Raw genomic sequence first — 27,124 nt, forward strand, 5'->3', positions numbered from 1 at the left:
AAATTTGACAATGTTTGATATACAGGGTGCCCATTATGTATGGAATATAGTATATATCTTTGTAGGTATCAACTTTATAGAAAAACATTTTATACAAAACTTGTTTAATATTTTATTTGCCATAATAAGACTGCAGTCAATTGTTTTTAATTCAGAAAACAAATGAGTAAAGAATAATACTTAAATTTTTTTAAATAGCAATGTATTCTTTCTTTAGGCTCATTAGATAGAGATTATTTTTCTCTTTACGATGGCGTAAAATTTTTGTATCCTTACATCAGAAAATTTTGGGAAAAATGGAAAAATTGTTTATTAATAAAAATTAATCAATAACATTAATCTAGATATCCGAGATCGTCAAGTACCTCGAATTATTACTGTAAATTAAATTTACATACAAAATAAAACAAATAAACGAAAAATTAGTGTACATCTCCAATAATTCGAGGTACTTGACGACTCGGATATCTAGATTAATGTTATTAATTAAATTTTCTTAATAAACAATTATTACATTTGTTTCAAAAATTTTACGTCATCGTAAAGAGAAAAAAAATCTCTATCAAATGAGCCTAACGAAAGGGTACATTGCCATTTAAAAAACTTCAAGTGTTATTCGTTGCTCATTTGTTTTCTGAAATAAAAACAATTGAATGCTGTCTTATTATGGCAAATAAAATATTAAACAACTTTTGTATAAAATGTTTTTTTATAAAGTTGATACCTACCAAGATATATACTATATTCCATACATAATGGGCACCCTGTATAACCTCCATTACTAACCTAACATACATTTAAATGTATGTGGTGAAATAATCTAAGTCGTACGTCCATATCTTGATTCATACCCTTTCATACCATTTTTAAACGTCAAGTCACTGCCAGCTCTCGTGGTTTCTACTATATTAATAATGTATGGGTACGGTGCACTTGATAAAAAACGCACTTAAAGTACAGTTTGTTCAATAATATTTATCCGGATACACAAATTGCACAATCCACAGAATCCAAAATATTTAAAAAAAAATTTAACACCGAAAGTGTTACCGGTTACCACAGACAGTTACCAATGATCATACATTATTAATTATTAATAATTGTTGAAACTAACTTTTTTGACATTTAAAGCTCTCAACGGCGTTATTTCGGCGCCTACTTTGATTGTAATTAGTTGATTTAAGACATTCATAAAAAAACGCATTTTTCTCGATTTTTTTCTTATACCATTTCATATACAACCATATGATTTGATATGTTCGACTTATCCTCTATCCAAGTATGCAAAAGTGAGTACAAACATGACATATTTATCTTCAATATTAATGAAGTTATGACCAACTTCCGGTTAGAAATATCAACATCAATTTTGACATATTTATAATCGTCGTGAAAAATCCTTTAAAATGAGTCCAAACATGATACGTTTAACTCCAATATTATTCAAGATATAAGCAACTTCCGGTTTGAAATGTCAATGTCATTTTGACATATTCTTAATTTTTATAAAATGTCTTAATATTTGTCACAAAAACAAAGATATAAAAAAAAATCAAAAATTAAGGTTGGTATTAATTATTAAAAATTAAATTGCTATCTTCATTGTTGCTAACTTCGGGTTTAATATTTTTTATTCTAACTTTTTTATTTTTTGAGATAACTGCGTCATGTTTGGACTCATTTTAAAGGTTTTTTTAATAAAAAATACATCATGACAAAACACCATGAAGTTGTCTATTATATGATAACTAACTTCAGGTTTAAAATGTCAACCTAAATTTTGACATATTTGTAATCTTCATTAAAAATTCTTTAAAATGAGTACAAACACGACATATTTATCTTCAATATTAATGAAGTTATGGTCAACTTCCGGTTAAGAATGTCAACGTCAATTTTGACATATTTGTAATCGTCGTGAAAAATCCTTTAAAATGAGTCCAAACATGATACGTTTAACTCCAATATTATTCGAGATATAAGCAACTTCCGGTTTGAAATGTCAATGTCATTTTGACATATTCTTAATTTTTATAAAATGTCTTAATATTTGTCACAAAAACAAAGATATAAAAAAAAATCGAAAATTAAGGTTGGTATTAATTATTAAAAATTAAATTGCTATCTTCATTGTTGCTAACTTCGGGTTTAATAATTTTTATTCTACCTTTTTTGTTTTTTGAGATAACTGCGTCATGTTTGGACTCATTTTAAAGCTTTTTTAATGAAGATGACAAATATGTCAAAATTGACATTAACGTTTCAAACCGGAAGTGATTGTATCTCCATTAATATCAAAGTTACATACGTCGAATTTGGACTCATTTTAAAGGTTATTTTATGAAGATTACGAATATAATAATAAAATTAATGTTGACATTGACAACTGAAAATTTTTTTCACGACTAAACCCGAATGTTTCCAGTTCTCGTTCTAGTTTTAGCGCTACCTCTCGTTGTCGTTTAGGTGTTTTGAATTTTTTCTAAGAGAAGTTACACCTTTACCTACCAGACGGCATAAAAATTTCTCAAAACGATAAAATGTCGCTTAGTCAAGTGATGTATAACGCGGTCCAATTAAAGTTAACTTTCATGAATTAATAGTCCTTTTCTGTATAAAATAAAATAAAACAATTCATAACCTTGCCTTTTAAATAAACCTCAATTTTGACATATTTATCTTCAATATTAGTGAAGTTATGGTCAACTTCCGGTTAAGAATGTCAACGTCAATTTTGACATATTTGTAATCGTGAAAAATCCTTTAAAATGAGCCCAAACATGATACGTTTAATTCCAATATTACTCGAGATATAAGCAACTTCCGGTTTGAAATGTCAATGTCAAACGTCAAATGTCTTAAAATTTGTCACAAAAACAAAAATATAATAAAAAAATGCAGAAATTAAGGTTGGTATTAATATTTAAAAATTAAATTGCTATATTCATCTTTGCTAACTTCGGGTTTAATGTTTTTTATTCTAACTTTTTTGTTTTTTGAGATAAATGCGTCATGTTTGCACTCATTTTAAAGGTTATTTTAAAAAGAATACGAAAATGATAATAAAATTTAAGTTGACATTAATACCTAAAAGTTTTATGCCGTGCTAAACACGAATATTTCTAGGTCTAGTGTTAGTTCTACTTTTTATGCAATAAAAATTTTACAACGTAGTAATATCTTACGCTAACTAGCGCTACCTACCACTGACACTAGAACTAATACAAGACTCAGAACTAGAATCATTCGGGTTTAGCCGCACGTCTCTCAAGACGGCTAAACCCGAATGATTCTAGTTCTAGGTCTTGTGTTAGTTCTAGTGATAGTGCTAGTGTAAAACTACAACTAACACAAGACCTAGAACTAGAATCATTCGGGTTTAGCCGCACGTTTCTCAAGGCCGCTAAACCCGAATGCTAGTGTAAAATTCTAGTGATAGTGCTAGTGTAAAACTAAAACTAGCACTACACCTAGAACTAAAAACATTCAAGGTTACTGTTTTTTTATTCTCTTTTGTTTTTTGATATAAATGCATCATGTTTGGACTCAATTTAAAGGTTTTTTAATAAAGAATACATCATGAATGAATACCATGAAGTTGTCCATTTGTCTATTATGCAGAGTGCCCATTATGTATGGAATATAGTATATATCTTCTAAAAGAGAAAAACAGTTCTTTCTTCGTAAAGAGAAAAAATCTCTATCAAATGAGCATAACGAAAGGGTACATTGCCATTTAAAAAATTTCAAGTGTTATTCCTTGCTCATTTGTTTTCTGAAATAAAAACAACTGAAGGCAAATAAAATATTAAACAACTTTTGTATAAAATGTTTTTTTATAACGTTGATACTTACCAAGATATATACTATATTCCATACATAATGTGTACCCTGTATAGCAACTAACTTCAGATGTAAAGTGGCAACCTCAATTTTGACATATTTGTAATCTTCATCAAAAATCCTTTAAAATGAGTACAAACACGACATATTTATCTTCAATATTAATGAAGTTATGATCAACTTCCGGTTAGAAATGTCAACCTCAATTTTGACATATTTATAATCGGTAAATGGGTTTTCATCCATATTGGTATATTATATGTGTTCTTAGAAAATAAACAATGTTTATACTCCAATATGTTTTATAAATTTATTAACTCTACCAGTTTCTGCCTTGACCAGCGTCAGGAGTCTCGTTGTATAAGGTTGAGGTTAGGAAACATTCAAATTTTGATATATCATTAATGGACTAAACTTAGAAAGCGCTATTCTCGCTTGGATGTAGCAGATGTGTCAAGTGAATAACCTTATACAACGAGACTCCTGACAGTGGTCTAGGCCGAAACCGGTAGAGTTAATAAATTTATAAAATATATTGGAGTATAAACATTGTTTATTTTATAAAAACACATATTTATAATCATCGTGAAAAATCTTTTAAAATGAACATAATACGGTTAATTCCAATGTTACTCGAGATATAAGCAACTTCCGGTTTGAAATGTCAATGTCATTTTGATATATTTTTAATTTTATAAAATGTCTTAAAATTGGTCACAAAAACAAACATACAATAAAAAAATTCAGAAATTAAGGTTGGTATTAATATTTAAAAATTAAATTGCTATCTTCATCGTTGCTAACTTCGGGTTAAATGTTTTTTATTCTAACTTTTTTGTTTTTTGAGGTAAGTGCGTCATGTATGGACTCATTTTAAAGGTTGTTTTATAAAGATTACGAATTTAATAATAAAATTATAGAACTAGCGCTACCTACCACTAGAACTAACACAAGACCTAGTACTAGAATCATTCGGGTTTAGCCGCACGTCTCAAGACGGCTAAACCCGAATGATTCTAGTTCTAGGTCTTGTGTTAGTTCTAGTGATAGTGCAAAACTAGAACTAACACTAAATCTAGAATTAGAAAGTATCGGGTTTAGTCATCTTAAAAGAGACACGTCTAAACTAGAATGTTTGCGCTGAATAACAACAAAAACCAAAATTAACACTTTCACTAGAACTAACACTAACTCTACACTTAAAACTAGAAACAGTCAAAATAATGAACTCTTCGTATTTGTTTTTAAATTCTTTTGAAAATATCGTTTTCAATCGAAATTATAATAACGAAAAGAGCGTCTCATTCTTTTTAGTTGAAAAGGAAGTTTCATCTAATGGCACCCAGCTGGAGTTCATTCTGAGATGAACTAGGAGAACTAAGCGAAGAAGAGATCGTTGGATGATCTCTAACCTAACGAGCTTGCTCCCTGTTGAAAGACCCTCGGATTTCTATAAAACGGTTTTCCAAGACAATAACCATTCACCGGGACGAACGAAAATTGTCTCTTAGATTTCCATCAAACCGAGGAAACGAGAAATTCATCCACGAAATTCGTTCCAAAATTCGTTCTTGAAATTCGTTTTGATTAGATTTATTTAAAACATAATTGTTTTTTTTTTTAATTTTTTTTATGCTCCATTTTATTGATTTTTTTTATAAAAATTTCGTGCCATTTTCGTCATCCAAATGCTATTACTCGTTTTGATTGATATATTCACATGAAATTTTACGATTAGTACCGCGTACATTGGGTATATTTAGCTGATTGGAACATTCTACGAATATTAATCATGCTTTGTTTAGTTGGTTTAAACAAAGGTCTGTTAGTGAAGTATTTATAAATAAAACTGGTTGGACGCTAACGTAATGTTTAGAATTATTAGGTAATTATTCTCAAAAATTGTTTTCGAATCGAGCGATCAACTTGTCTGGATATAATTGGATTAAATTTATCAAGTTGAATCAAAAATTCGATTTAATCTGATTAATTAATCAAGGTGAATCAATTTCAAATTAATCAACGGTGTCAATAGTTAACATTCTACAAAAGGGGTTAAATCGGGTATTGTTGCTTAGTGTATAGGGTTCCAACATTAATTATCTGTGTTAATTACATTTTATTGTTTAAGATTAAAATTAAAGTATGTTTATTGATCTTTGTAGAACTAAAAAATTTTATTTATAAATCTATTTTATTATTTAACAATTCATAATCAACGTTAAAAATGCTTTGAAATGAATCCAAACACGATGGGTTTATTTTCAAAAACAAGCAAAGTTCAAAATCGGATATAACGAATTATCCGGTTTTTGTTTTTTTAACGAAAATACGTCGTGGTTGGTCAAATGAAAATTAATAATTTTGATTTAACTTAACCTTAAATTTTTTCAATTTTTGATTAATTAATTTATCACAATATTTTTTTTTAATTAATTCTCTTAATGATACATAATCTACGTCTAAAATGCTTTAAAATGAACCCAAACACGATGGGTTTATTTTCAAAAATAAGCAAAGTTCAAAATCGGATATAACGAATTATCCGATATATCCGGTTTTTATATTTTTAACGAAAATAGGTCATGTTTGATATCAAATGAGAGGTTTTTGAATCAATATTGATAATTTTAACTTATTTTAACATTAAATTTTTTCAAGATTTTCCAATTTTTGATTAATTACGTTATCAAAATATTTTTCTTTAATTCATTCTCTTAATAATGCATAATCTACGTTTAATATGCTTTAAAATGAACCCAAACACGATGGGTTTATTTTCAAAAATAAGCAAAATCCAAAATCGGATATAACGAATTATCCGATATATCCGGTTTTTGTTTTTTTAACTAAAATACGTCGTGTTTGGTATCAAATGAAAGGTTTTTGAATGAAGATTAATGATTTTAACTTAATTTAACCATAAATTTGTTCAAGGTATTTGGATTTTTGATTAATTCTCTTTAATAATGCATAATCTACGTCTAAAATGCTTTAAAATGAACCCAAACACGATGGGTTTATTTCCAAAAATAAGCAAAATTCAAAATCGGATATAACGAATTATCCGATACATCCGGGTTTTTTAACGAAAATACGTCGTGTTTGGTATCAAATGAAAGGTATTTGAATGAAGACTATTAATTTTGACTTCATTTAACCTTAATTTTTTTCTAAGTATTTCTATTTCTGATTAATTAAGTTATCAGAATATATTTTTATGATTTTAATTTAATTTAACCTTAACTTTGTTCAAGATTTTTCGATTTTTGATTAATTAATCATATTTTTTTGATTAACTCTTAATGCAAAATCTACGTCTAAAAAGCTTTAAAATGAACCCAAACACGATGGGTTTATCTTCAAAAATAAGCAAAATCCAAAATCGGATATAACAAATTATCCGATATATCCGGTTTTTATTTTTTTAACGAAAATACGTCGTGTTTGGTATCAAATGAAAGGTTTTTGAATCAAGTTTTATAATTTTGACTTAATTTAACCGTAATTTTTTTCTAAGTGTTTCAATTTTTGATTAATTAAGTTATCGAAATACATTTTTTTAATTAATTCCTTTAATAATTCATAATCACCATTAAATATGCTTTAAAATGAAACCAAACTCGATGGCTTTATTTCAAAAAATAAGCATAATACAATATCGGTTATAACGAATTATCCGATATATCCGTTTTTTATTTTTTTAGTGAAAATATGTCGTGTTTGGTATCAAATGAAAGGTTTTTGAATGAACATTAATAATTTAAACTTAATTTAACCAACATTTTTCAAGGTTTTTCAATTTTTGATTAATTAATTTATCATATTTTTTTTTAAATTAATTCACTTAATGATGCATAATCTACGTCTAAAATGTTCTAAAATGAACCCAAACACGATGGATTTATTTTCAAAAATTAGCAAAGTCCAAAATCGGATATAACGAATTATCGATATATCCGGTTTTTATTTTTTTAACAAAAATACGTCGTGTTTGGTATTAAATGAAAGGTTTTTGAATGAAGATTAATAATTTTAACTTAATTTAACCTTAAATTTGTTCAAAGTTTTTCGATTTTTAATTAATTATTCACATTTGTTTGATCAATTCTCTTAATAATGCATAATCTACGTCTAAAATGCTTTAAAATAAACCCAAGCACGATGGGTTTATTTTCAAAAATAAGCAAAGTTCAAAATCGGATATAACGAATTATCCGATATATCCGGTTTTTGTTTTTTAACGAAAATACGTCGTGTTTGGTATCAAATGAAAGGTTTTTGAATGAAGATTAATGATTTTAACTTAATTTAACCTTAAAATGTTTCGAGGTATTTTAATTTCTGATTAATTAATTTATCAAAATATTTTTTTTTAATGAATTCTCTTAATAATTTATAATCTACATTAAAAATGCTTTAAAATGAACCCAAACTCAATAGAATTATTTTCAAAAATAAGCAAAGTTCAAAATCGGATATAACGAATTATCCGATATATCCGTTTGTTATTTTTTAGCGAAACTATGTCATGTTTGGTATCAAATGAAAGGTTTTTGAATGAAGATTAATAATTTAAACTTAATTTAACCTTAATTTTTTTCTAAGTGTTTCAATTTTTATTAATTAAGTTATCAGAATATATTTTTTTAATTAATTCCGTTAATAATTCATAATCAACATTAAATATGCTTTAAAATGAATCCAAACTCGGTGAATTTATTTAAAAAAATACCCAAAATCCAATATCGGATATAACGAATTATCCGATATACCGTTTTTAATTTTTTTAGCGAAAATATGTCGTGTTTGGTATTAAATGAAAGGTTTTTGAATGAAAATTAACAATTTTAAGTTAATTTGACCTTACAATTTTTCAAGGTATTTTAATTTCTAATTAATTAATTTATCAAAATATTTTTTTTAATTAATTCTCTTAATAATTTATAATCTACATTAAAAATGCTTTAAAATGAACCCAAACTCAATAGATTTATTTTCAAAAATAAGCAAAATCCAAAATCGGGTATAACGAATTATCCGATATATCCGTTTTTTATTTTTTTAGCGAAAATATGTCGTGTTTGGTATTAAATGAAAGGTTTTTGAATGAAAATTAACAATTGTAAGTTAATTTGACCTTACAATTTTTCAAGGTATTTTAATTTCTAATTAATTAATTTATCAAAATATTTTTTTTAATTAATTCTCTTAATAATTTATAATCTACATTAAAAATGCTTTAAAATGAACCCAAACTCAATGGATTTATTTTCAAAAATAAGCAAAGTTCAGAATCGGATATAACGAATTATCCGATATATCCGTTTTTTATTTTTTTAGCGAAAATATGTCGTGTTTGGTATCAAATAAAAGGTTTATCAATGCAGATTAATAATTTAAACTTAATTTAACCTTAATTTTTTTCTAAGTGTTTCAATTTTTGATTAATTAAGTTATCAGAATATATTTTTTTCAATTATTCCGTTAATAATTCATAATCAACATTAAATATGCTTTAAAATGAACCCAAACTCGATGGATTTATTTAAAAAAATACGCAAAATCCAAAATCGGATATAACGAATTATCCGATATATTCGTTTTTTTATTTTTTTAACGAAAATATGTCGTGTTTGGTATCAAATGAAAGGTTTTTGAATGAAGATTAATAATTTAAACTTAAAATTTTTCAAAGTTTTTCAATTTCTGATTAATTAATCCATCAAAATATATTTTTTTAATTAATCCCCTTAATGATTCATAATCAACATTAAATATGCTTTAAAATGAACCCAAACTCGATGACTTTATTCAAAAAAATAAGCAATGTCTGAAATCGGATATAACGAATTATCCGATATATCCGTTTTTTATTTTTTTAGCGAAAATATGTCGTGTTTGGTATCAAATGAAAGATTTTTGAATGAAGATTAATAATTTAAACTTAAAATTTTTCAGTTTTTCAATTTCTGATTAATTAATTCATCAAAATATATTTTTTTAATTAATTTCCTTAATGATTCATAATCAACATTAAATATGCTTTAAAATGAATCTAAACTCGATGAGTTTATTTAAAAAAATAAGCAATGTCCAAAATCGGATATAACGAATTATCCGATACTTCCGTTTTTTATTTTTTTAACGAAAATATGTCGTGTTTGGTATCAAATGAAAGGTTTTTGAATGAAGATTAATAATTTAAACTTAAAATTTTTCAAAGTTTTTCAATTTCTAATTTATTAATTCATCAAAATATATTTTTTTAATTAATTCCCTTAATGATTCATAATCAACATTAAATCTGCTTTAAAATGAACCTAATCTCGATGACTTTATTCAAAAAAATAAACAATGTCCAAAATCGGATATAACGAATTATCCGATATGTCCGGTTTTTATTTTTTTAACGAAAATATGTCGTGTTTGGTATCAAATGAAAGGTTTTTGAATGAAGATTAATGATTTTAACTTAATATTATCTCATAAGGGAAATAATTATATAAAACAAACACTTTTTGTCACAAATCTTAACAATGGATGAGATTTGACCACTTCTCAAAACTTTTAAGAGGCAGAAGCACAAAAGATTCCTATGAATTTAAAATAAAACTGCTTTTTTCTCGTCGAAAATGACGGGTTAGGTCGGTTTTGTAGGGTGGTAAGTTGAAAGTTCTCGTTGTTTGAGACGTTCACCTCGTTAAAATCGTTTTCCAAATAAAAACTTTCATCCTCTCGAGTTATTTCGAGTTGGAAATAAGTTTTATATAAAAAATAATCGCTATTTTTTATGTCCATTTTTATTCATTACTTGAACAAAGTAAATTCAAAACCTATTAGCTCCAAAATTTAACTCCGAAATAACGATGTCAACAGGTCTTTTGCAACTCTTGAGGACGCAAACTTTTCAACCCTCTAAATATTCACCCCAAACTTTTCTCTTCGCCTCTTTATAAAGTTAAACATAGACGTCGTTTGAAATTTAAACCTCGTTTCCAATCTTATCACCTCTTTTAGAATTCCGTTTTAAAGATTTTTATTCTGCGTTGAAATGATTTTTAAGAAATATTCTTATTTGATTTCTCCGAATAGTGCGAAAAGATAAAAGAGGTTGAACCCTTTTCGTCGTTATAAAGCGTAAAGGATCTCTAATGGTTCCATTTAGTCAATCGATTGTGAAAAGGGGAGTCACGGTGTCATCTGACGCTGACAGCTAATTAATTTATAATTAAGCGAATCGAGTGCGTTTCGGGGTCAACTCGAGTACTCGCCAATTAATATTTTCGTTCATTTTTCACTCCATCCCTTAAAACCCCACGGGGGTTGCTGTGTGAGGGAAAAACTTTACAGCGATTAAGATAAATGACCAAAGTCTTTAGAGAAAAAGGTTTACCCAATTAAAGTTAGCCCCAAACCAGGTGATTTATTTAGTTTATACAAAATTTTTTTGTTCTTTTAAGGATGCCCCGTAGACTTGGCCACCATTTGGATCGAAGGCAACAAGTGCACAGTGTTCCTTGTCTGGGGGATCTTTTAACTGCGAGACCTTCGGGACTTACGGAACCGGAAGCATGGGCAATTCTTTGTCAAGCTGTGCAAGCTTTACAGGATTTATTTCTTTCTGGTAAGTGTTTATTTATATTTTGTTCAAAAAAAATTGTTGTAGTTGTAAACAAGATTGTTGAATTGAATTGAATTCAATTCAATTCGAGAAAAGAACAAGTTTAAACTTACTCAACTGAGCGACTTTTCTTGTTATGAAAAATGGTTCCAACGAAAAGTTTTTTAAAGTTTTCTTAAAAACTATTTTCTATTTCATGTCGACTTTACAAACAGCAAAAAAATCACAAAAATTCGCTTTGAGAATAATTTTTTGAGATATAGATTCTATACATCAGTGGTGTCCATAACGTCGATCGCAAAGCAGTTTTGAATCGATCGCCAAGAAAATCATGAATCTGAAATATTTATATCTGGGCCTCAGAACAAAAAAAAAAGAAACCCTTCGGTCGATCTTGGCAAGACATTTCTAAAAAAGTCGATTTTGATCAAAAATTAGTGGACACCACTGCTCTAAATCGATTAAACATCAAAAAAATTGTTGATTTTCGAAAATTAACTCAATTATAACTCAAAAACTAAAAGCGATGGGGAAATATTTTTTATACATAAAACCTTAGTAATGGGCCATAAAGACTAGATCCATAAACAGATTGAACCCAATTATTACCATTTTTTATTTATAAGCTCTAAATCGATTAAACATAAAAATTGTTAATTTTCGAAAATTAACTCAATCATAACTCAAAAACTAAAAGCGATGGGGAAATATTTTTTATACATAAAACCTTAGTAATGGGCCATAAAGACTAGATCCATAAACAGATTGAACCCAATTATTACCATTTTTTATTTATAAGCTCTAAATCGATTAAACATCAAAGTTGTTGATTTTCGAAAATTAACTCAATCATAACTCAAAAACTAAAAGCGATGGAGAAAAACTTTTTATACATAAAACCTTAGTAATGGACCATAAAGACTAGATCCATAAACAGATTGAACCCAATTATTACCATTTTTTATTTATAAGCTCTAAATCGATTAAACATAAAAATTGTTAATTTTCGAAAATTAACTCAATCATAACTCAAAAACTAAAAGCGATGGGGAAATATTTTTTATACATAAAACCTTAGTAATGGGCCATAAAGACTAGATCCATAAACAGATTGAACCCAATTATTACCATTTTCTATTTAAAAGCTCTAAATCGATTAAACATCAAAATTGTTAATTTTCGAAAATTAACTCAATCATAACTCAAAAACTAAAAGCGATGGAGAAATATTTTAAATACATAAAACCTTGGTAATGGACCATAAAGACTAGATCCATAAAAAGATTGAACCCAATTATTACCATTTTTTATTTATAAGCTCTAAATCGATTAAACATAAAAATTGTTGATTTTCGAAAATTAACTCAATCATAACTCAAAAACTAAAAGCGATGGGAAATACTTTTTATACATAAAACCTTAGTAATAGGCCATAAAGACTAAATCCATAACAAAATTGAACCCAATTATTACTATTTTTTATTTATAAGCTCTAAATCGATTAAACATAAAAATTGTTGATTTTCGAAAATTAACTCAATCATAACTCAAAAACTAAAAGCGATGGGGAAATATTTTTTATACATAAAACCTTAGTAATGGGCCATAAAGACTAGATCCATAAAAAGATTGAACCCAATTATTACCATTTTTATTTATAAGCTCTAAATCGATTAAACATCAAAATTGTTGATTTTCGAAAATTAACTCAATCATAACTCAAAAACTAAAAGCGATGGAGAAAAACTTTTTATACATAAAACCTTAGTAATGGACCATAAAGACTAGATCCATAAACAGATTGAACCCAATTATTACCATTTTTTATTTATAAGCTCTAAATCGATTAAACATCAAAATTGTTGATTTTCGAAAATTAACTCAATCATAACTCAAAAACTAAAAGCGATGGGGAAATATTTTTTATACATAAAACCTTAGTAATGGGCCATAAAGACTAGATCCATAAACAGATTGAACCCAATTATTACCATTTTCTATTTAAAAGCTCTAAATCGATTAAACATCAAAATTGTTAATTTTCGAAAATTAACTCAATCATAACTCAAAAACTAAAAGCGATGGAGAAATATTTTAAATACATAAAACCTTGGTAATGGACCATAAAGACTAGATCCATAAAAAGATTGAACCCAATTATTACCATTTTTTATTTATAAGCTCTAAATCGATTAAACATAAAAATTGTTGATTTTCGAAAATTAACTCAATCATAACTCAAAAACTAAAAGCGATGGGAAATACTTTTTATACATAAAACCTTAGTAATAGGCCATAAAGACTAAATCCATAACAAAATTGAACCCAATTATTACTATTTTTTATTTATAAGCTCTAAATCGATTAAACATAAAAATTGTTGATTTTCGAAAATTAACTCAATCATAACTCAAAAACTAAAAGCGATGGGGAAATATTTTTTATACATAAAACCTTAGTAATGGGCCATAAAGACTAGATCCATAAAAAGATTGAACCCAATTATTACCATTTTTATTTATAAGCTCTAAATCGATTAAACATCAAAATTGTTGATTTTCGAAAATTAACTCAATCATAACTCAAAAACTAAAAGCGATGGAGAAAAACTTTTTATACATAAAACCTTAGTAATGGACCATAAAGACTAGATCCATAAACAGATTGAACCCAATTATTACCATTTTTTATTTATAAGCTCTAAATCGATTAAACATCAAAATTGTTGATTTTCGAAAATTAACTCAATCATAACTCAAAAACTAAAAGCGATGGGGAAATATTTTTTATACATAAAACCTTAGTAATGGGCCATAAAGACTAGATCCATAAAAAGATTGAACCCAATTATTACCATTTTTATTTATAAGCTCTAAATCGATTAAACATCAAAATTGTTGATTTTCGAAAATTAACTCAATCATAACTCAAAAACTAAAAGCGATGGGGAAATATTTTTTATACATAAAACCTTAGTAATGGGCCATAAAGACTAGATCCATAAAAAGATTGAACCCAATTATTACCATTTTTATTTATAAGCTCTAAATCGATTAAACATCAAAATTGTTGATTTTCGAAAATTAACTCAATCATAACTCAAAAACTAAAAGCGATGGAGAAAAACTTTTTATACATAAAACCTTAGTAATGGACCATAAAGACTAGATCCATAAACAGATTGAACCCAATTATTACCATTTTTTATTTATAAGCTCTAAATCGATTAAACATAAAAATTGTTAATTTTCGAAAATTAACTCAATCATAACTCAAAAACTAAAAGCGATGGGGAAATATTTTTTATACATAAAACCTTAGTAATGGGCCATAAAGACTAGATCCATAAACAGATTGAACCCAATTATTACCATTTTCTATTTAAAAGCTCTAAATCGATTAAACATCAAAATTGTTAATTTTCGAAAATTAACTCAATCATAACTCAAAAACTAAAAGCGATGGAGAAATATTTTAAATACATAAAACCTTGGTAATGGACCATAAAGACTAGATCCATAAAAAGATTGAACCCAATTATTACCATTTTTTATTTATAAGCTCTAAATCGATTAAACATAAAAATTGTTGATTTTCGAAAATTAACTCAATCATAACTCAAAAACTAAAAGCGATGGGAAATACTTTTTATACATAAAACCTTAGTAATAGGCCATAAAGACTAAATCCATAACAAAATTGAACCCAATTATTACTATTTTTTATTTATAAGCTCTAAATCGATTAAACATAAAAATTGTTGATTTTCGAAAATTAACTCAATCATAACTCAAAAACTAAAAGCGATGGGGAAATATTTTTTATACATAAAACCTTAGTAATGGGCCATAAAGACTAGATCCATAAAAAGATTGAACCCAATTATTACCATTTTTATTTATAAGCTCTAAATCGATTAAACATCAAAATTGTTGATTTTCGAAAATTAACTCAATCATAACTCAAAAACTAAAAGCGATGGAGAAAAACTTTTTATACATAAAACCTTAGTAATGGACCATAAAGACTAGATCCATAAACAGATTGAACCCAATTATTACCATTTTTTATTTATAAGCTCTAAATCGATTAAACATCAAAATTGTTGATTTTCGAAAATTAACTCAATCATAACTCAAAAACTAAAAGCGATGGGGAAATATTTTTTATACATAAAACCTTAGTAATGGGCCATAAAGACTAGATCCATAAAAAGATTGAACCCAATTATTACCATTTTTATTTATAAGCTCTAAATCGATTAAACATCAAAATTGTTGATTTTCGAAAATTAACTCAATCATAACTCAAAAACTAAAAGCGATGGGGAAATATTTTTTATACATAAAACCTTAGTAATGGGCCATAAAGACTAGATCCATAAAAAGATTGAACCCAATTATTACCATTTTTATTTATAAGCTCTAAATCGATTAAACATCAAAATTGTTGATTTTCGAAAATTAACTCAATCATAACTCAAAAACTAAAAGCGATGGAGAAAAACTTTTTATACATAAAACCTTAGTAATGGACCATAAAGACTAGATCCATAAACAGATTGAACCCAATTATTACCATTTTTTATTTATAAGCTCTAAATCGATTAAACATCAAAATTGTTGATTTTCGAAAATTAACTCAATCATAACTCAAAAACTAAAAGCGATGGGGAAATATTTTTTATACATAAAACCTTAGTAATGGGCCATAAAGACTAAATCCATAACAAGATTGAACCCAATTATTACCATTTTTTATTTATAAGCTCTAAATCGATTAAACATCAAAATTGTTGATTTTCGAAAATTAACTCAATCATAACTCAAAAACTAAAAGCGATGGGGAAATATTTTTTATACATAAAACCTTAGTAATGGGCCATAAAGACTAAATCCATAACAAGATTGAACCCAATTATTACCATTTTTTATTTATAAGCTCTAAATCGATTAAACATCAAAATTGTTGATTTTCGAAAATTAACTCAATCATAACTCAAAAACTAAAAGCGATGGGGAAATATTTTTTATACATAAAACCTTAGTAATGGGCCATAAAGACTAAATCCATAACAAGATTGAACCCAATTATTACCATTTTTTATTTATAAGCTCTAAATCGATTAAACATCAAAATTGTTGATTTTCGAAAATTAACTCAATCATAACTCAAAAACTAAAAGCGATGGGGAAATATTTTTTATACATAAAACCTTAGTAATGGGCCATAAAGACTAAATCCATAATAAGATTGAACCCAATTATTACTATTTTTTATTCATAAGCTCTAAATCGATTAAACATAAAAATTGTTGATTTTCCAAAATTAACTCAATCATAACTCAAAAACTAAAAGCGATGGAGAAAAACTTTTTATATATAAAACCTTAGTAATGGACCATAAAGACTAGATCCATAATAAGATTGAACCCAATTATTACTATTTTTTATTCATAAGCTCTAAATCGATTAAACATCAAAATTGTTGATTTTCGAAAATTAACTCAATCATAACTCAAAAACTAAAAGCGATGGGGAAATATTTTTTATACATAAAACCTTAGTAATGGGCCATAAAGACTAGATCCATAAACAGATTGAACCCAATTATTACCATTTTTTATTTATAAGCTCTAAATCGATTAAACATCAAAATTGTTGATTTTCGAAAATTAACTCAATCATAACTCAAAAACTAAAAGCGATGGAGAAAAACTTTTTATACATAAAACCTTAGTAATGGACCATAAAGACTAGATCCATAAAAAGATTGAACCCAATTATTACCATTTTTATTTATAAGCTCTAAATCGATTAAACATCAAAATTGTTGATTTTCGAAAATTAACTCAATCATAACTCAAAAACTAAAAGCGATGGGGAAATATTTTTTATACATAAAACCTTAGTAATGGGCCATAAAGACTAGATCCATAAACAGATTGAACCCAATTATTACCATTTTTTATTTATAAGCTCTAAATCGATTAAACATCAAAATTGTTTATTTTCTAAAATTAACTCAATCATAACTCAAAAACTAAAAGCGATGGAGAAAAACTTTTTATATATAAAACCTTAGTAATGGACCATAAAGACTAGATCCATAAACAGATTGAACCCAATTATTACCATTTTTTATTTATAAGCTCTAAATCGATTAAACATAAAAATTGTTAATTTTCGAAAATTAACTCAATCATAACTCAAAAACTAAAAGCGATGGGGAAATATTTTTTATACATAAAACCTTAGTAATGGGCCATAAAGACTAGATCCATAAACAGATTGAACCCAATTATTACCATTTTTTATTTATAAGCTCTAAATCGATTAAACATCAAAATTGTTGATTTTCTAAAATTAACTCAATCATAACTCAAAAACTAAAAGCGATGGGGAAATATTTTTTATACATAAAACCTTAGTAATGGGCCATAAAGACTAAATCCATAATAAGATTGAACCCAATTATTACTATTTTTTATTCATAAGCTCTAAATCGATTAAACATAAAAATTGTTGATTTTCGAAAATTAACTCAATCATAACTCAAAAACTAAAAGCGATGGAGAAAAACTTTTTATACATAAAACCTTAGTAATGGACCATAAAGACTAGATCCATAAACAGATTGAACCCAATTATTACCATTTTTTATTTATAAGCTCTAAATCGATTAAACATCAAAATTGTTGATTTTCGAAAATTAACTCAATCATAACTCAAAAACTAAAAGCGATGGGGAAATATTTTTTATACATAAAACCTTAGTAATGGGCCATAAAGACTAAATCCATAACAAGATTGAACCCAATTATTACCATTTTTTATTTATAAGCTCTAAATCGATTAAACATCAAAATTGTTGATTTTCGAAAATTAACTCAATCATAACTCAAAAACTAAAAGCGATGGGGAAATATTTTTTATACATAAAACCTTAGTAATGGACCATAAAGACTAAATCCATAATAAGATTGAACCCAATTATTACTATTTTTTATTCATAAGCTCTAAATCGATTAAACATAAAAATTGTTGATTTTCGAAAATTAACTCAATCATAACTCAAAAACTAAAAGCGATGGGGAAATATTTTTTATACATAAAACCTTAGTAATGGGCCATAAAGACTAGATCCATAAACAGATTGAACCCAATTATTACCATTTTTTATTTATAAGCTCTAAATCGATTAAACATAAAAATTGTTGATTTTCGAAAATTAACTCAATCATAACTCAAAAACTAAAAGCGATGGAGAAAAACTTTTTATACATAAAACCTTAGTAATGGACCATAAAGACTAGATCCATAAAAAGATTGAACCCAATTATTACCATTTTTATTTATAAGCTCTAAATCGATTAAACATAAAAATTGTTGATTTTCGAAAATTAACTCAATCATAACTCAAAAGCTAAAAGCGATGGGGAAATATTTTTTATACATAAAACCTTAGTAATGGGCCATAAAGACTAAATCCATAATAAGATTGAACCCAATTATTACTATTTTTTATTCATAAGCTCTAAATCGATTAAACATAAAAATTGTTGATTTTCCAAAATTAACTCAATCATAACTCAAAAACTAAAAGCGATAGAGAAAAACTTTTTATATATAAAATCTTAGTAATGGACCATAAAGACTAGATCCATAATAAGATTGAACCCAATTATTACTATTTTTTATTCATAAGCTCTAAATCGATTAAACATCAAAATTGTTGATTTTCGAAAATTAACTCAATCTTAACTCAAAAACTAAAAGCGATGGGGAAATATTTTTTATACATAAAACCTTAGTAATGGACCATAAAGACTAGATCCATAAAAAGATTGAACCCAATTATTACTATTTTTTATTCATAAGCTCTAAATCGATTAAACATAAAAATTGTTGATTTTCGAAAATTAACTCAATCATAACTCAAAAACTAAAAGCGATGGGGAAATATTTTTTATACATAAAACCTTGGTAATGGACCATAAAGACTAGATCCATAAAAAGATTGAACCCAATTATTACCATTTTTATTTATAAGTTCTAAATCGATTAAAATAAAATTTGTTGATTTTCGAAAATTAACTCAATCTTAACTCAAAAACTAAAAGCGATGCAGAAAAACTTTTTATACATAAAACCTTAGTAATGGACCATAAAGACTAGATCCATAAAAAGATTGAACCCAATTATTACCATTTTTTATTTATAATCTCTAAATCGATTAAACATAAAAATTGTTAATTTTCGAAAATTAACTCAATCATAACTCAAAAACTAAAAGCGATGGGGAAATATTTTTTATACATAAAACCTTAGTAATGGACCATAAAGACTAGATCCATAAAAAGATTGAACTCAATTATTACTATTTTTTATTTATAAGCTCTAAATCAGTGGTGGCCATAACGTCGACCGCCAAGAAAATCATGAATCTGAAATATCTATATCTGGGCCTCAGAGCAAAAAAAAAGGATGGTTACTTTAAACCCTTCGATCGATCTTGGCAAAACATTTATGTAAAAAGTCGATCTTGATCAAAAATTAGTGAACACCACTGCTATACATAGTCATAAATCTCTTAGTTTGGTCGTAGTGTCACCAGGCGGCCGTCAATCGAATTCGACCGTGGCCCGGCGGAGCGCGGCTTCCGTTCCAACCGGAAACGAACAAAAATGACAGCTCCGCCCGCGCACTCGTTCCCTGTTCATTATTACTCCTGGTTCATATTAGCATGGTGGACGGGTGTCTGGACACTTTGTTTCCATAACATTTGGTTAATGTACCAAGTTATAATTGGGAAATTTAGTGTTTTAAACGTTCAAAATCAATAATTTATTGCTTTAGTTTTGTTAAATTAAGTTGTTTCTCTCGAAAACAGTCAAAAAACATTTCAAATTAGAGTGGGTGATGCGGAAAATGGTGATTTTCCCACACAATGCTATGCAGAAATTGGTTGAACGGATTTCATCTCGATTTCAATGGGATTATACATTGCGCAGATTGAAATAGAATATGAGTAACAATATTTCAAAATATAACTTACAAATCCATTGATGGTAGAATACATTAAAAAGAGGGTAGAGTTGAATTTAAAAAATCATATCAACGAAATTTATGGGATTTAAGACTTCGTTTATTCCACATTAAATCTGTATTAATTTTGCTTTAAAATGTTGTTTATTTCATCGTTATGTCTCAATTCGTTCTTGAGATACGATTATCTTAAATTTATATTTCATTGTATAACAATCAAACATGCAGAGTTAGATTTAAAAAGTCATAACAACGATGTTTATGGAAAATAAGAAATTATTTATGGCACATTAAATCCCCATTAAATTTACTTTAAAATGTTCTTTATTTCATTATGATATCTCAATTTGTTCTTGAGATATGATTTTTTTAAATTTCTTTTTCAATTGTATAACAATTAAACATGGGGAGTTGGATTTAAAAAATCATAACAACGAGCTTTATGGGAAATAACAAATTATTTATGGCACATTAAATCTTCATTAAATTTGCTTTAAAAAGCTTTTTATTTCATAAAGATATCTCAATTAGTTTTTGAGATACGTAAAAATTAATTGCCCTAGCATTTATGTTTAGAACTATGCAAGGTTGCAATCAAAAAATCATAACTCCGATATTTGAAGATTTGAAGAAATGATCTGCAAAATATTAAACACTAAGTAAATTTGCTTTAAATTGCATTTTATTTCATGATGATATCTCAATTCGTTCTTGAGATACGATTTTCTTAAATTTTAATTTCTTTATATAACAATCAAACATGCAGACTTGGATTTAAATAATCATAACAACGGTGTTTATGGAAAATAAGAAATTATTTATGGCACAGTAAATCTTCATTAAATTTGCTTTAAAAAGCTTTTATAATAATATATAATAATGGTTTTTCCATAATAAAATTCCATACTACTACTCATACTTGACACACCCTGTATATATATTGTGGTCGGTCCGAGATTTCATCAGTTCTTCCTGTTGGTTTCCTTTGGAAAGGGGCACGTTTCGGCAAGATCTCCCTCAGATGCCAGATCCTTTTAAAAGGATCAATTAAGAAAATTTTTTTAGTTATAATGCTGTCTTTTTTTTGTATTAATGGATAGAAAATTAAAAAACCTTTAAAATGAACCCAAACTCGACTCATTTATCTTCAACCGTTATTAAGATATCTTAATTTTTAGCAAAAACATGGCGATTATTTGACATTTGACAGTTTATAACCTAACTTTCTTATTTTTTAATCTAAATATATCATGTTTGGTATCAAATGAAAGCATTTTTGATTCTTATTAGGATCATTTCAATATTTATCAAAAAATCGTTATATTTAATTTTGACATTTGACAGTTTCTAACCGAACTTTTTTATTTTTTAACCCAAATATATCATGTTTGGTATCAAATTAAAGCATTTTTGATTCTTATTAGGTTCATTTCAATATTTATCAAAAAATCGTTATATTTAATTTTGACATTTGACAGTTTCTAACCTAACTTTCTTATTTTTTAACCTAAATATGTCATGTTTGGTATCAAATGAAAGCATTTTTGATGCTTATTAAGATCAATTCAATATTTATTAAAAAATCGTTATATTCAATTTTGACATTTGACAGTTTTTAACCTAACTTTCTTATTTTTTAACCTAAATATGTCATGTTTGGTATCAAATGAAAGCATTTTTGATGCTTATTAAGATCAATTCAATATTTATTAAAAAATCGTTATATTCAATTTTGACATTTGACAGTTTTTAACCTAACTGTTTTATTTTTTAACCAAAATATATCATGTTTGGTATCAAATGAAAGCATTTTTGATTCTTATTAGGTTCATTTCAATATTTATCAAAAAATCGTTATTTAATTTTGACGTTTGACAGTTTATAACCTAACTTTTTTATTTTTTAACCAAAATATATCATGTTTGGTATCAAATGACAGCATTTTTGTTTCTTATTAGGTTCATTTCAATATTTCTCAAAAAATCGTTATATTTAATTTTGACATTTGACAGTTTATAACCTAACTTTTTTATTTTTTAACCAAAATATATCATGTTTGGTGTCAAATTAAAGCATTTTTGATTCTTATTAAGATCATTTTAATATTTATCTATTTAATTTTGACATTTCACAATTTCTAACCTAACTTTCTTATTTTTTAACGTAAACATATCGTGTTTGGTATCAAATTAAAGCATTTTTGATTCTTATTCAGTTGTCGTAATCTCGTAGATTACATTGTGAGATATTTTCCACGTGGCTAATAAGTGTAGGGCATCATCTTTTTTGTGGGTACCGTTCTTCGCTATTTCGATGGATTCGCGAATGAGTTTGGTCCTTCAATGTGGATCAAAGGAGTCCTCAAACTTGATGGTGTGACCTGTGTCGAGATGGTGGCGGAAGGGAGCAGATATGAGTTATTTCTTGAGGATGCTCAGCTTGTGTTCCTCCACTCTGGCGGCTATTCTTCTGTTGGTTTGTCCTACGTAGTTCTTATCGCATGAGCCGTAGGGGATGGAATAAATTCCTAGGTTTTCCAGTTTCACTTTATCCTTTGGATTCCTAAGAGAAGCTCCTATGGTCTTGTTAGTTTTGTAGGTGGTGGAGATGTCATGTTTATGTAGAAGCCTTCCTATACGGTCAGTCGTTCCTCTAATGTAGGGTAATACGACGTTGGGTCTCCTCTTCTCTTCGTATAGGGATGGATATACCTTGAGTAGTCGTTTAGTCTGCTTTCATTTCACAGTCTGTTAGTCAAATGTATTTTGAAATCAGGGAGTTGGAAACTGACTGTATCTATGAAGAGTGATGATGACAAAGGACGTTAAGGTATCGGTTTGTGTCCGTAGATTTTCTATAGACTGTGTGTTGGAGCTTGTTAGTAGATTTCTTTACGAGTACGTCGAGAAATGGAAGCTGTTCGTTCTCTTATATTTCTGTGGTGAACTGGATTTTTGGATGAATTCCTGAAAGTCATGGAGCTTTTCTTTTCCAAAAGGCCAAATGACGAAGATATCATCGACGTAGAGAATCCATGACTTGGGCTAGTGTCTGGCTTCTCTTAACGTTTTTCTTTCGAAGTATCATGAAGAGGTTGGCGATGACTGAGGAAAGTACTGATCCTTGTACTTACTTGTACTTGTAAATCTAGCTGGCTTACACTGTATATACATATATTATTTACTCTTCGGTTATTTATGTTTATAAAAAAAAAAAACTAAAAATTGCATCGGCCGGGAATCGAACCCGGATCGCCCGCGTGGCAGGCGAGCATTCTACCATTGAACCACCGATGCTCTTAAGATATTACCAAAGATTAAGATTCCACGAACGCAAACGATAAAATTTCCGCCCCATTTCACTTAACGGTTAGTCTTAATTCCCGCAAAATAACTGCACGGAACAGAATTTACTGCGCTTACCCAAACAGATTATTTTCAATTTACAACTTTAAACGAGTCAAATAAATTTAAACAATTAATAAATTTCCATTGTCACTTTATAGATTGTTAAAAATTACCTTCCTCCGTTAGAGAGGTATGTTTCCCTAAAGAAACTTGCGCCAATTTCGCCAACGCAAACTATAAATATTAACGATAAAATGTTAACCGGAAATCGCTTTTTTATTATTTATGGAATATTTTATAGGGGCACGCATTTTGGTGTCGCTGCGCTACCGCAGATAATGATTTTTTTATACTATAAATAATGCATGTTTTTAATAATCAATTATTCCGATATGCATAAGCTTAAATAAACGTTATGTATTGTTGATATACAGTGAATATCACTTAAATTAAAATGCAATATATAAAAATATATTTCCATAGAAACCATGTTTCTTGTTCTAATGTTAGTTCTAGTGACAGTGGTAGGTAGCGCTAGTTAACATAAGATATCACTATGTTCCATATTTTTATTGAACTAAAACTAGAACTAACACTAGACTTAGAACTAGAATCATTCGGGTTTAGCCGCACGTCTCTCAAGACGGCTAAACCCGAATGATTCTAGTTCTTGTGTTAGTTCTAGTTTAGCAGTTTGTGTTAGTTTTACACTAGCACTATCACTAATACCTAAGACCTAGACTAGAATCATTCGGACTTAGCCGTCTTGAGAGACGTGTGGCTAAATCCGAATGTTTCTAGTTCTCCGTCTAGTGTTAGTTCTAGTATTGCACTATCACTAGAATTGACACAAAACCTAGAACTAGAATCAAAGTAGTAATGTAATAATTACTACTTTGATTTGGGAATTTAATGTTAATTCAAAAAACTTCATCAAAACTTAATTAAAATGAAGCAACTTCATTAAAATCTAAATTTAGAGCGAAATTTTATCTCTAACAACAAAACTTCATCGATATTAACAAGGAACTTCATCAAAATCTAATCTTATTGAGTGAACTTCATCAAAACGTAAATTTATAACGGAACTTCATCACTAACTTTCTTCTCTAATAAGAACTAAAAAAAACTTCATAAAATTTAATTAAATCGAATAAACTTCATTAAAAATGGATTAAGAAAGGAATTTTATCACTAACAAAGAAACAAAGAAAATATTGGCCGATTTTTCACGAACGAAAGAAACTTCATCGAAATTTAATCTTTATGAATAAACATCATCAAAACCTGAATTTAGAATAGCGTTATATCACTAAAAAAGAAGTCAATATCATCAAGGAACTTCAATTAACTAAAGAAAACTTCATCAAAATGTAAACTTTTTGAATAAACTTTATGAAAACGTAAACTTGGGATGGCATTTTATCACTAATACAGAAGAACTTCAATGAACCAAAGAAAACTTCTCCGGAATTTAATTAAATTGAATAAACTACATCAAAAACTGCGTTTAAAATGGCATTTTATCATTAATAAAGAAAAACTTCGCCAATATCATCAAGGAACTTCAATTAACTAAAGGAAATTGCATCAAATTGTAAACTTTTTTAATCAACTTTATGAAAACTTGAATTTGGGATGGCATTTTATCACTGACAAAGAAAAACTTCAATGAACTAAACAAGTTTTCTTTAGTTTAATTTTTTCGAATAAACACAAAATTCGATCCAATAAAACTTCAAAATTTAATCAAGAAATTTATTATTACATCAATAAACTTCATCGTTATCTTCATAGAACTTCATTAAACCAAATCAATTTACAATATTTTGCATTTTTTTATTCTTTAATTCACCTCCAGTTTAATTTTGAGGTGAAGTTCCTGGAAAGTTGAATAAGGAAAGTCAACTTCGTTTCTATCATGTAATAGTTCACCATGTTCAGGAAGAAATTTATTCCCTGCTTATGGCATTTTTACATTTGATACTTTTTACGAAATAAAAAAAACCTTAAACAATTTTCTTAATAGCACCACTTCTTGGGTTGTCATGTCACGGTGTTGACGGAGGGTTGAGGAACATTTTACGTAGGGGTGATTTTTCCACTTCGCCTGGAGGCGTAAATCGAATACATTTCACCACCCACCAAGGGTGGAGTCATGATACACCCCGATGCGAATAACGCGTCACACTTTACGACAGACACCCTAACCGTGGGCGTCTTTTAAAGTAATCATCCTACATCTAAAGTTTGATTTGTAGATTTAAAAATCTTTATAAATATAAACCTCCAAAAAAAACTTTTCAGTGTATGCCTGTTTGGTTGAATATGGAAATGACGAGAATTAGGGGTACGGTTATCAAATTATAATCTGACGGCGTCGTTTAGGGGTGTCCACCATCAGGCGGCGTTGCATATTAATTAAATTAACAATGCGCGGGTGGTGCCAGGAATTTACGGGTATCGGGGATTAAATTCTGAAACTTTGGTGATTTATTGCGCGTGAGACTTCGTCGTTTGTGCCCCGAAACCTAGTTTATTCGAAATGCGAGGCGTAAATTAAGCGCGAGGTGCTATACCGGAGGAAACTAATTGCGACTCCGAACATTGATCTAAATCCAATTCGAATCTAATCGAAATTGAAAGCCAACAATTTTACAACGAATTAAAACTGTTTAAGCGGTAAACAGAAAATTAATAAATTATTAAATTACTTTATTATTAAATTTAGTGCGTTATCATCAATCAAAAAGGAAATTATTACAACACATCATCGCCAAGGAGGAGAAAATTCAATTTTCTTAGTATTATGAGAACACATTCATCTTGAAAGTTAGTTGATTACACAGTGATATACGAGCTGAGTATCATGGTCCTTTATTATTTTTGTAGTGCTTATTAATTTTATCTTCTTTTTTCCGTATACCGGTAATTTCATATAACTCGCTATATACTCACATAAAGTGTAACATAGCTTAATAGTACAGGCATTGGGTAGTTTTGCTTGGAAAAAGTCTTAGGAGACGAACGACTCAACACCAATGTTTCTACTTCTAGGTCTAGTGGTAGTTCTAGTTTTATTTGATACTCAATTAAATATAACAATTTTTTTATAAATATGAAATGGACTTAATAAGAATCAAAAATGTTTTCATTTGATACCAAACATGATATATTTGGGTTAAAAAATAAAAAAATTAGGTTAGAAATTGTCAAATGTCAAAATTAAATATAACATTCTTTGATAAACATTCGAATTATCT

At 27.7% G+C, this 27,124-nt stretch overlaps 1 protein-coding gene, 1 long non-coding RNA gene and 1 other non-coding gene across 7 annotated transcripts in view; 1 reads left to right on the forward strand and 2 right to left on the reverse strand.

Annotated features, from left to right (window-relative positions):
- LOC111420118 (tyrosine-protein phosphatase non-receptor type 13-like) overlaps positions 1–27,124 on the forward strand; it is a 118,294-nt gene that overhangs the window by 51,542 nt on the left and 39,628 nt on the right. For all 4 annotated transcript variants that reach the window (XM_071195462.1, XM_071195461.1, XM_071195463.1 and 1 more), the window contains one exon: positions 11,307–11,470. In XM_071195462.1, the coding sequence (XP_071051563.1) occupies positions 11,308–11,470 (163 nt within the window). In that variant the 5' untranslated portion in view covers position 11,307. The remainder of the gene's footprint in view (positions 1–11,306; positions 11,471–27,124) is intronic.
- Positions 21,355–27,124, reverse strand: part of LOC139429584 (uncharacterized) — an 83,309-nt gene continuing 77,539 nt past the window's right edge. The window contains exon 11 of one of the 2 annotated variants that reach the window (XR_011640140.1): positions 21,355–21,545. This is a non-coding gene — a long non-coding RNA (uncharacterized lncRNA). Of the gene's footprint in view, positions 21,546–22,457; positions 23,676–27,124 lie in introns of those variants that run through there. The other variant, XR_011640141.1, reaches the window with a different exon arrangement.
- Positions 23,740–23,810, reverse strand: TRNAG-GCC (transfer RNA glycine (anticodon GCC)). The gene has a single exon. It is a non-coding gene; the product is annotated as a tRNA-Gly (tRNA).

Source organism: Onthophagus taurus, chromosome 3, assembly GCF_036711975.1.
Source record: "Onthophagus taurus isolate NC chromosome 3, IU_Otau_3.0, whole genome shotgun sequence".
Lineage (NCBI taxonomy): Eukaryota > Metazoa > Arthropoda > Insecta > Coleoptera > Scarabaeidae > Onthophagus > Onthophagus taurus.